Raw genomic sequence first — 11,451 nt, forward strand, 5'->3', positions numbered from 1 at the left:
CGATCAGCTGTCCGTCCTGTCTCCCTGTAGCGCTGCCTTAAGCGTGTCACAGTACGAACATTGCAATTTATTGCCCTGGCCACATCTGCAGTCCTCGTGCCTCCTTGCAGCATGCCTAAGGCATGCTCACGCAGATGAGCAGTGACCATCGGCATCTTTCTTTTGGTGTTTTTCAGAGTCAGTAGAAAGGCCTCTTTTGTGTGCTAAGTTTTCATAACTGTGACCTTAATTGCCTACCGTCTGTAAGCTGTTAGTGTCTTAACGACCGTTCCACAGGTGCATGTTCATTAATTGTTTATGGTTCATTGAACAAGCATGGGAAACAGTGTTTAAACCCTTTACAATGAAGATCTGTAAAGTTATTTGGATTTTTACGAATGATCTTTGAAAGACAGGGTCCTGAAAAAGGGACGTTTATTTTTTTTGCTGAGTTTATATACAAAAGTATCTGGACACCACTTCAAATGAGTGGATTCAGCTATTTCATCCACACCCTTTGCTGATAGGTGTATATAATCGAGCGCACGCCCATGCAATCTCCATAGACAAAGATTGGCAGTAGAATGGCTTTACTGAAGGGCTAAGTGACTTTCAACGTGGCACCTTTCAAATAAGTCAGTGTGTTAAATCTCTGCCCTGCTAGAGCTGCCCCAGTCAACTGTAAATGGAAACGTTTAGGAACAACAGCAGCTCCACACATGCTCATAGAACGGCACTGCCGAGGGCTGAAGCACGTAGTGTGCAATAGTCGTCTGTCACCGGTTGCAACACTGACTATGGAGTTCCAATCTGCCTCTGGAACCAACGTCGGCACAAGAACTGTTCGTCGGGAGCTTCATGAAATGTGTTTCAATGGCCGAGCAGCCGCACACTAAGAGTGGTGTAAAGCTCGCCGCCATTGGACTGTGGAAACGCGTTCTCTGGAGTGATGAATCACGCTTCACCATCTGGTAGTCCAATGGACAAAGCTGGGTTTGGCGGATGCCAGGAGAACACTACCTTCCCCAATGCATAGTACCAACTGTAAAGTTTGGTGTAGGAGGGATAATGGTCTGGGGCTGTTTGTCTTGGTTCAGGCAAGGCCCCTTTGTTCCAGTGAAGGGAAATCTTAAGGCTACAGCATACAATGACATTCCAGACAATTCTGTGCTTCCAACTTTGTGGCAACAGTTTGCGGAAGGCCCTTTCCTGCATGACAATGCCCCCGTGCACAAAGCCAGGCCTAATCGCCCAACATCAGTGCCCGACCTCACTATTTCTCTTGTGGCTTAATGGAATATTGTAACATGTAGTGGAAAGCCTTTCCCAGAAGAGTTGAGGCTGTTATAGCAGCAAAGGGGGACCAACTCCATATCAATGCCCATGATTTTGGAATGAGATGTTCGGTGAGCAGGTGTCCACATACTTTTGGTCATGGAGTGTAGCTTACTTCCTTTCTCGTGTTGTTCTTATTTCTATTTCCCGTCTGTTTTTGTTCTACTTTATTTTATAGTACTACTGTTATTGATTACTGCATTGTTTGGAAAGAGCACACAAGAAAGGCATTTCACTGTGCTTGTGCACGTGACAATACAACTTTGGAACTTAAAATTTGAGTATATGCTGTTGTTGCCCTTTACATCCTTCTGCTGACCTTACAGTTTGCTTGAACAAAATAAGAAAACGGTGGTCATTGAGTGTGTGTATTCGTTCTCTTTAAGCTCTTCCCAGCAAGCATGGGACGTCCTGATGACATTTGGTGATGTTCCCATTTGGTCCCTTAAGGGTTTTGACGTGATGTTATCCCAATGACGTTCAGAGATTTTATTTTATTTATTAGGATTGTTCTAAGAACATTGAGTGATAGTCCCAAGGGAATGTTCTCTGGGGGACCTTCCCTGTCATCTTCCCTGTAAGTTCTCAGCGTGTCACTGAGGACCATGTCAGGACCTTTTTAGGACGTTCTCACAACTTTAATTTTACTAGTCCTTAGGATGGTCCGAAGGCAACATTCTCTGCGGGACCTTTATATAGAGTTCCCGGTTTGTCCCAGGGGAGTTTTTAGGATTTTCTTGGGACGTTGTGCTATGATCCCCTTAAGGTCACATGAACTGTCTTGGTAGGTTTTGTCTAGATCCCGGTTTGTCCCGAGGACATTTTTAGGACATTCTTGGGACGTTTGTGTCATGGTCCCCTGAAGGTTTTTTGGACATTCTGTCATTGTCCCCTGGAGGTTTTTGTCACGTAATGGTCCCAGGTGTCCCAAACCACATTCATTACTTATAATACATCTCTGCACTTAGCAAAATAATGTAATCTGCACTGCTATTTTAGTTATCAGGTAATCTGACTATTCTCTCACTGATTTAATTTACTCATTTCAGCAATTTGAGTTTGGGGTTTCAGTAGAGTTGTTGGTGGGGCTAATTATTCCGTTTTAATGTTACTCCTGAATCACTATGATAAATGTAATAGTTTTTCTTCAGTGTATTTTTACCAGAGCTGACATTTACTTAGATGTGAAACGTGTAGGAAAAGGCCATCAGTCAATGATGCAGACATGGTGGTGTAGCAGGAGGATTGGAATGCTGTGAATCAAGAGGTTGTGAGTTCAAATCCCAGCTGACGACATGTTGAATAATAAGTACTGTATGAATAAACTTAACATCATGTGTGTCAAATATGTAAGTTGAAAACATTGTGTTGAATGCTGTGGTTGTGACTGGATCAGTTTGGTTCACCAATCAGGGTCTTGATGGGCTTGGCAAAAGTAACAAGGGTGATGTAAAATGAAACTAGGGTGTGTGTGCCCTGGGTAAATAAAGAACACATTTGGGGTGGGTGTTTCTTTGTGACAATCAGGTGACAAAGACCTCCAGGGGACCATGACACAGTGTCTCAAAAATGTCCCTGGGACTAACTGGGAACTAGGCAAAACCTCCATGCAACCATGACAAAAAGTCCAGATGACTTTAGGTGGCAATTTTGTGACATCCCGGGGATGTCCTAATGCCTCGTTATTGTTTTCACGATTACTCCAGTACTTACTGTATTCAACTCAACTCAACACACACACACACAGAAGGGAAGTGAGTCATGTGGAGACAGCGTTGCTTTAAACCTCTCTGAGTAAAGCCAGGCTAATCAGATCTTACCTCACAAAACCCACTGGCCAAGTCGGGCTTGGAAGAGAGAAAAAAAAGTTTTTTTGTCACATACACCAGATAGGACTAACTATTCACTTGTCATTGTCACTTCACCAAAAAACTATAACGTTGTTTTCATACAGTATATATTCTCTTGTGACTGAAAAACATTGCAGTTAATGTTGAGATGTGTTCTTTACTTGAACTCTGTGAAGCATTTATTCGGGCTGCAATTTCTGAGGCTGGTAACTAATGAACTTATCCTCTGCAGCAGAGGTAACTGGGTCTTTCATTGCTGTGGCGGTCCTCATGAGAGCCAGTTTCATCATAGCGCGTGATGGTTTTTGCGACTGCACTTGAAGAGACTTTACAAGTTCTTGAAATTTTCCAGATTGACTGACCTTCATGTCTTAAAGTTATGATGGACTGTCGTTTCTCATTGCTTACATGAGCATTGCCATAATATGGACTTGGTCTTTTACCAAATAGGGCTATCTTCTGTATACCCTTGTCACAACACGACTGATTGGCTCAAACGCATTAAGAAGGAAAGAAATTCCACAAATTAACTTTTAAGAAGGCACACCTGTTAATTGAAATGCATTCCAGGTGACTACCTTGTGAAGCTGGTTTAGAGAATGCCAAGTGTGTGCAAAGCTATCATCAAGATGAAGGGTGGCTATTTGAAGAATCTCAAATATAAAATAGATGTTATTTAACACTTTCTTGGTTACTACATGATTCCATATGTGTTATTTCATAGTTGTGATGTCTTCACTATTATTCTACAATGTAGAAAATAGTACAAATAAAGAAAAACCCTTGAATGAGTAAGTGTTCTAAAACTTTTGACCGGTAGTGTATGTGGTTGTGAAATTGTAACTCAACTTACTGTCATCTAGGTATATTGTTTGTCAGTTATGTTCTTCATTATTGTGTTTTTGACGGAGAAACGATTTGTGTGGGGAACTATTTCCATTGTCGTTTACTGAGCTCTTCAAACTGTTTCTCTGGGTGTCTTTTGTAATGCTGCCCGGCCCGCCTGTAAAAAGAAAACCTTTTTTTGATATTTTCCCCTCCCTTTGTTCTTTCTCTCTCTATTTTCTCTCTGTTTGATGGTGTAGGCAGTTAGGGTGTGTGTGTGTGCGCATGTGCATACTTCTGAGGGGGAGTTGATAGATGAGTGGGAGAGGGTTGTACAGGTGAAACAGGGTGGAGTTCTACAGGAAATGTGTTACTCAGAGCTATTGTGAAAAGGATTACAACCATTGGTTGTGTGTGTATGCATATTCGTGTGTATATGTGCTGCTGTCAGTGAAATGTAAAAAAAAAAAAAAACACTATTATGCTCTCTGTTTTGTTTCTTTTTAAATCACACCGCAAGGCTAGCACCTCTCCTCCCTCTCTGGCTCAGAGTGCAAACCTCAAAGATCTACACATATTTTTTAGATTATATTCAAGGTTCTAGACCTTTTCAACAGTCAAAACAATAACATGTTCTATATGCAAGCGCAACCAAGACCTTCCCCAGTAAACATCCAATCCTGCAGATCACCATAATTGTTAACTACCTAGTTAGTTGGCTAGCTAGCACAAAATTATAAGTTAGTATTTATTGATCCAACCCAAAAATGTATCAAATGAATTATATACACACATTGACTTGTTGCTACCAGATCCACGAAACAAAATCATCAGAAAATGTTTATTTCCCGTTTATTATCCGTTTAATCTGATGGTGTTACATTTGGCTAGCACAGCAAATAACCAGAGCTAGCATTGTGAAGGTAGACAAAGATCAGCTTACCTTGTTAGCCAGCTAGATAGATTCATGTATCTCACGACAGCCAACAATATAACTAAACTAAATGTAGCTAGCATACGAGTCCAATGTTTGACGGCCACATTGTTTAGCTACATCAAAGTTAGCTAGCAGCAGTAATTACCCCACTATCGACCTCTCTCTCTCCCCCTCACTAATCTCTCTCTCCTAGCTCTTCATCTGCTTCCTCCAAAACGCAACTATATTTTAAGCAGGTGTACTGCCCACTTAGTTTCAATTAAGGAACATACTGTAGTTTTAATGAACCGCTAGCTTGTGCTAGACGTGTATTATAAACCTCACGTTACGAGACCAAGTTAGTTGTTTGTTTACATGTAGTAAAGCTTATAATACAAATGCCGCACCTTGTGGTGATAATGTTGAACTGCATATTAATTACTCCAGGATGATACATTACATGAAGCAAACAAATTGCAACTTTATTTCAACCATCATGTATTTTGAGAGTGACCACTGTGAAAGGTAACTTTTACATGGGCTGCAAAGCAGCTATGTAGTAATGTGTGAGTTCCATCTTTGTATGGCTGACCGGCCAGGACACAAACCCTAACCAAATGACACTTGTAGCTAGCATGCTAATCACTGGAGACGGAGGACAATGAGTGTAGCGGAATGAAACAAATCGGTGCAAAGTTGCAGGAGGAGATCCTCCCGTAGCCGAGATGCTTACAGTATTAAAATATAGATACCGTCATGATAGACAGAAGGACACACTACTTCAAGTCTCAAGGGGGATGACATCACATTGGCTACTAGAACTCACATGCAGCTCACCTCTACTACAGTCACAACCCTTTCACCTCCTCCTATGCCAGCGACAGTATAACTCAGCCACCGACTGTGTGATCAGAGTCAATGTAGCAGAATTAGAAAATCCACAAAATTAATTCTGTGGGTGCTAGATTGACTTCACACAGTCTGCTCTGCTGGCTGCTGAGTTTGATGCGGAGGAGGACGAGGTCAGTGAGTGTAGAAGAGAGGTGAGTGTGTATCACATGTGAGCTAGTTGACAGGTGAGTGCTAGGCTCTTTCTCAATTCATCATTACTCGATTCCTCTCCTAGTCTCCTTCTAAAAACCATTGGAGAAGTAGGTCAGAGGGGAGGGACTTTGTACCTTCTCCTCCAATACAGTTGCAATACAATACAGTTGAGGAGATAGGATGCAAATAATCAAGAAAAGACAAAGTGAGAATGCCCTAGTAGCCATGGTGTGGTGACGTCACCCGTCCTGAGACCTAAGGTACTGTCATCCTAGCCCAACCAAGATCAAGGTTTTGGTATGATAATAGACGCTGCTTTGTGGGTATGCAGTGCTGTTGTGGACCGGGGTTGCATCCTAGGTCAGCCATACAGGGATTGTTACAACCACAGCAATGATCAAGGACGTCAACTGCAGCTGCAAATCTGTGCAATATCATCAGACAAAATGAGAGTGAGTGACAACCAAATAAAACAGAAACAGTGACTGTTCAATGACCAAAAAAATCCACTATACTTAATTAAACACTTTACACTTTATTTCATATCATACATATCATGTAAATCGTTCGTGGGTTTAGACATTAATCTTACTCCAAAACAAGAGAATATTGAAATGTTCAAATAATAGTGTCTAATACAAATAATAAGCAGAATATCAGGGATGGTCTGGAACAGAAACCTGAACACCCGGTAGCTAGATCGCCATGCATGTTCTAGGTCTATGCATGGTTTCTTTTAAGAGTATTTTGGTATTCCTTACAACCAATTATAACATTAAACCAGTAGTATACAGTATATATCCCATTGGCGATATACCCTTCAGGCTCTCCAGGACTTGGGGCTTTCGTTGGGTCCTTTAGCCGCAGTCAGGGTTTACCACCTTTCACAGGTCTGTGTATCTGAGGTTAGGAAATATAGAAATTAGACCAGTCATCATAGTTCTCTCTTTGGGACTGGAAATCAGTTCATTAGCAAGTTAGCTTAGCTACCCGACATGACCAAGAATAGATGGTTAACTTGATAAACAACTTACCCGTGTGCTACACATCATCCTGGCGCTGCCACCTCCTGCTGCTGCTAACATTACTATCCATGCACAAAGTGATGCTTCTTTTGGAAATCTATCTACACACTTCAATTTTCCAAAGACGTAAGTTGAGAAAAAAGAAGAAACCCGCACACTGCTCTTGATAGTATCACTGCTCTTTAATAAGCTTTACATATCGGCCTCAACCTCTCTTTCATATCGTCTGAGATCCCTAAAGATTGGAAAGCTGCTTCCTATTTCACAACAAAGCATCCTTCAATCATGTTGCCAAACATACCCTCGTAAAACTGACGATCCTACCGATCCTTGACTTCGGCAATGTCATTTACAAAATAGCCTCCAACACTCTACTCAGCAAATTGGATGTAGTCTATCACAGTGCAATCCGTTTTGTCATCAAAGCCCCATATACTACCCACCATTGCGACCTGTATGCTCTCGTTGGCTGGCCCTCGCTTTATTTCGTTGCCAACCCCACTGGCTCCAGGTCATCTATAAGTCTTTGCTAGGTAAAGCCCTTATCTCAGCTCACTGGTCACCATAGCAGCACCCACCCATAGCACTCGCTTCAGCAGGTATATTTCACTGGTCATCCCCAAAGCAAACTCCTCCTTTGGACGCCTTTCCTTCCAGTTCTCTGCTGCCAATGACTGGAACCAATTCCAAAAATTACTGAAGCTGGAGTCTTATATCTCTCTCACTAACTTTAAGCATCAGCTGTCAGAGCTGCTTACCGATCATTGCACCTGTATACAGCCCATCTACAAATAGCCCACCCAACTACCTCATCCCCATATTGTTATTTTTCTCTTCTCCTTTGCACCCCAGTATCTCTACTTGCACATTCATCTTCTATGTAGCTCATATTGAGTGGCTGGGACTGTGGCAGCCCTTGTGTGGTCTCTTGATGTGTGTGTGTGCACGTGTGTGTGTGCGTGTGTACGTATGTGTGTCATGTGGTGTAACGAGGCAACACTTGATCTACAAGTAGTTGGAATTGTCTCCTCAAATACACACTGACATGTCACACCATGTAGTGTTTCGTAGGGACATTAGGTCAGGTTAGATATGGATTATTTAATGGAAGAATACTGGGGAGGAAGACAAAGTTACACCATCATCGGAAATCAGAGGACAGACTTTATTTGAGTATAGATTGTATCCTGAAATGTTGAAGACAACTAAAGCCTGAATGGTGTTATTAGCAATGTCTATTATGATGTTAAATCCAAACTCTCTCCTCCCCTCCAGAATTCCATCCGCCACAACCTGTCCCTCCACAGTCGTTTTGTTCGTGTGCAGAACGAGGGGACAGGGAAGAGCTCGTGGTGGATGCTGAACCCCGAGGGAGGGAAGAGCGGGAAGTCCCCCCGACGTAGAGCTGCCTCCATGGACAACAACAGCAAGTTCACCAAGAGCAGAGGACGGGCTGCCAAGAAGAAGGTAGGAAGGAGCAGAACAGTACATACACTGTCTATCATCAGCTGTATTTCAGCACCTCTACAGTGTTTGTTTGTCAATATGGGAAAGTGAATAGATTGGGGCTCATCACTTAGACCATTATAGGTTAATATGAGGTGCCACAAAGTGCTGAAACTATAACAATCTCTAATTTTACCTACTGTGCAGAGTTGTTCTGCACGTCTGTCAGCTTTGTGTCAGTGGCCTGTCCACCTGTGTACCTTTGTCTACCTGAGCTCACCTCTGTCCCTCTCCTGTCTCCCCAGGTGGCTCTCCAGGACGGGGTAGTTGGGGGTGCAGACAGCCCGGGAGGCTCCCAGTACTCCAAGTGGCTCGGCAGCCCCAACTCCCACAGCCACAGCAATGATGACTTCGAGGCCTGGACTACCTTCCGGACGCGTGCCTCCTCCGACGCCTCCACCCTCTCTGGCCGTCGCTCTCCCTTTCTGGAACAGGACATCGACCTATCAGAGGCCGACATCCATATGGGCTACCCTGGAGGGATGGGGCCTAAGATTACCTCCATGGCCACCCTGCCCAGCCTATCAGAAGTGGGCCTGGCCGGCTCCATGGGGGGTCATCATCATGGTCACCACGGAACAGAGAATGTCATGGAGAGTCTCCTTGACAATCTCAACCTGCTGTCCCCCAAGAATCAAGGCCAGCTGGTGGTATGTGGCGGGCCTGGGTCTGGGCCCGACTCCTCACGGTCCTCCCCCTCCTCCATGCTTCAGAACAGCCCCTATAGCTCCCCCTCCATGAACCCCCAACCCCAACAGCAGGACTACAGGAAGTGCCTCTATGGCCAGGCTGGGCCAGGCATGAACAGCCCACATCTCTCCCCCATCCCCATGCAGACGCTGCCAGAGAGCAAGCCTCCAGGGTCCTTTGCACACTTCCGGAGCCATTACAACTGCCCTGCTGGGCTCCTTAAGGAGCTGCTGACCTCTGAAGTAGCTGACCCCCGTGGTGGGGGTGGTGGGGAGGCCATGCCCACCATGGAGACAGTAGTGTCCCAGTCAGGGAGAGGGCGAGGAGGAGGAGGGCGGATGCTGCCCAACTACAGCAGCCAGGGGCAGGTGGGACAGGTGGGGGGGCACGGAGGGGTGAAGATGATGAGTCCCCCTCCTCAGCAACACACACGACACCCTCAGTCCCACACTCAAAATCCACACCCTCACCCACATATGCAGCCTTTCCACAGCCAGGGCCAGTGCCCTCCCCCATCTGGGCCCTCCATGAACGGCTGTGGCCTGATTCCCCTGACCAGCCTCAACCACGCTGGGGGCCCTGCCCGTCTAGCCAGCCTCAGGACACACATCCACCAGCTACAGCAGCGGCCCCACAGTGGTGGTGGTCACCCAGTCTCAGGCCATCACAACCACAGTCACCACCACAACGGAGCTCCTCCACCCAGCTACAGCAGCAGTGCTAATGGTTATGGGAGACCAGGTCCAGGTCCCAGCTCTGCTCATCCCCAGTCCCACCACCACCATCATCATCATCATCATCAGGAGAGGCTGCCTAGTGATCTAGACGACATGTCCATCGAGAGGTTTGAGTGTGACATGGAGTCTGTTCTTCATGACACGCTGATGGACGGAGACTCGTTGGACTTCAACTTTGACCCCATGGTGACCACTCAGGGGTTTAGTCAGGGGGTTGGGGTGAAGACCACCACACACAGCTGGGTGTCTGGCTAAGACACACACACACCTCTCCGACTCAGAGCAGACAGGTTAGTGTATAGAGATGCAATATAATACAACAGTGTAAATATAATATCATATATTTACTATTAAATTGTGTCTCAATGGTAAATGTTTTTTCAAATCCTTTAATAGATTCATTATGCAGTTATTGATGGTTTTACAGTTTTGATTTTTCAGATTTTTCAACATTCTCCACTGGCCTTCATTAAGAGAATGGAAGAGTCTAAAGAAACCATTGCCCCTCTCCAGAGGACTATCATCAGCCCGTCCCAATTCTGTCACTATCCATTGCAGATATGTAAGGTGGAAGAAATCAGGTGGAAGCTCCATCACTAAACTGTGTTCACATATCTAGACCCTTTAGATTTGCAAAGATCAAGGGGTACGGAGGGACTGCGCTGGCTGAGACTGTGAGGGAAAGGCTGGTCTGAAGTTGGCCTTGTAAATATAGCAGCACAATACCATTCACTTCAACAGTACTTGGAAGAAGCTGGAGACTCTTAAAGCAATGTTTTATTGTGAAAAATGTTTTGTGTTTAGTATGTTATTTTAGTTTTTTGGATCTCACATTATGTTTTTGCGAGTGTGTATTTATCTTTTTTTAGTTTGGCTTTAGCTCTTCAAAAACAACTGGAATGGAGTCGGTTCTGTTTCACATTCAAGTGGGGTCTGTCCCACCCTTCAAGGTGCTTCTCTATAAATGTTGTCAAAAAAAGTTTGACATATTATGTCTGAGTAAGACATTATCGATGTAAATATGCTACTATACTTCAAACATACAGTGCATTCGGGAAAATATTCAGACCGCTCAACTTTTTCAACATTATGTTACTTTACAGCCTCTTTCTAAAATTGATTCAATTGTTTTTTCCCCCCGCATCAATCTACACACATTACTCAATAATTACAAAGCAAAACCTTTTTTTAATAAAAAAAAAAAAAAAATTTGTAATTGTTTAAAATTTTAAGAAACTGAAATGTCACATTTACATAAGTTTTCCGACCCTTTACTCAGTACTTTGTTGAAGCACCATTAGCAGCGATTACAGCCTTGAGTCTTCTTGGGTATGACACTACTGTCACGTGTGCTCCCTCTCTGGCCTCTAGGTCACCAGGCTGCTCATTATGGCGCACACCTGTCACCATCGTTACGCGCACCTGCGCATTATCAGACTCACCTGGACTCCATCACTTCCCTGATTACCTTCCCTATATACAGTGCCTTGCGAAAGTATTCGGCCCCCTTGAACTTTGCGACCTTTTGCCACATTTCAGGCTTC

The 11,451-nt window shown here is 44.2% G+C and overlaps 1 protein-coding gene across 2 annotated transcripts in view; it reads left to right on the top strand.

The window, feature by feature from the left end:
* Nucleotides 1-11,207, top strand: part of LOC112218371 (forkhead box protein O1-A) — a 66,840-nt gene extending 55,633 nt beyond the window's left edge. The window contains exons 2-4 of one of the 2 annotated variants that reach the window (XM_042301361.1): nt 8,250-8,441; nt 8,726-10,197; nt 10,335-11,207. In XM_042301361.1, the coding sequence (XP_042157295.1) occupies nt 8,250-8,441; nt 8,726-10,162 (1,629 nt within the window). In that variant the 3' untranslated portion in view covers nt 10,163-10,197; nt 10,335-11,207. The remainder of the gene's footprint in view (nt 1-8,249; nt 8,442-8,725; nt 10,198-10,334) is intronic. The other variant, XM_024379102.2, reaches the window with a different exon arrangement.
* The last annotated feature ends 244 nt before the right edge of the window (nt 11,208-11,451 follow it).

The sequence above is a fragment of the Oncorhynchus tshawytscha genome, linkage group LG19 (genome assembly GCF_018296145.1).
Source record: "Oncorhynchus tshawytscha isolate Ot180627B linkage group LG19, Otsh_v2.0, whole genome shotgun sequence".
Classification (NCBI taxonomy): domain Eukaryota; kingdom Metazoa; phylum Chordata; class Actinopteri; order Salmoniformes; family Salmonidae; genus Oncorhynchus; species Oncorhynchus tshawytscha.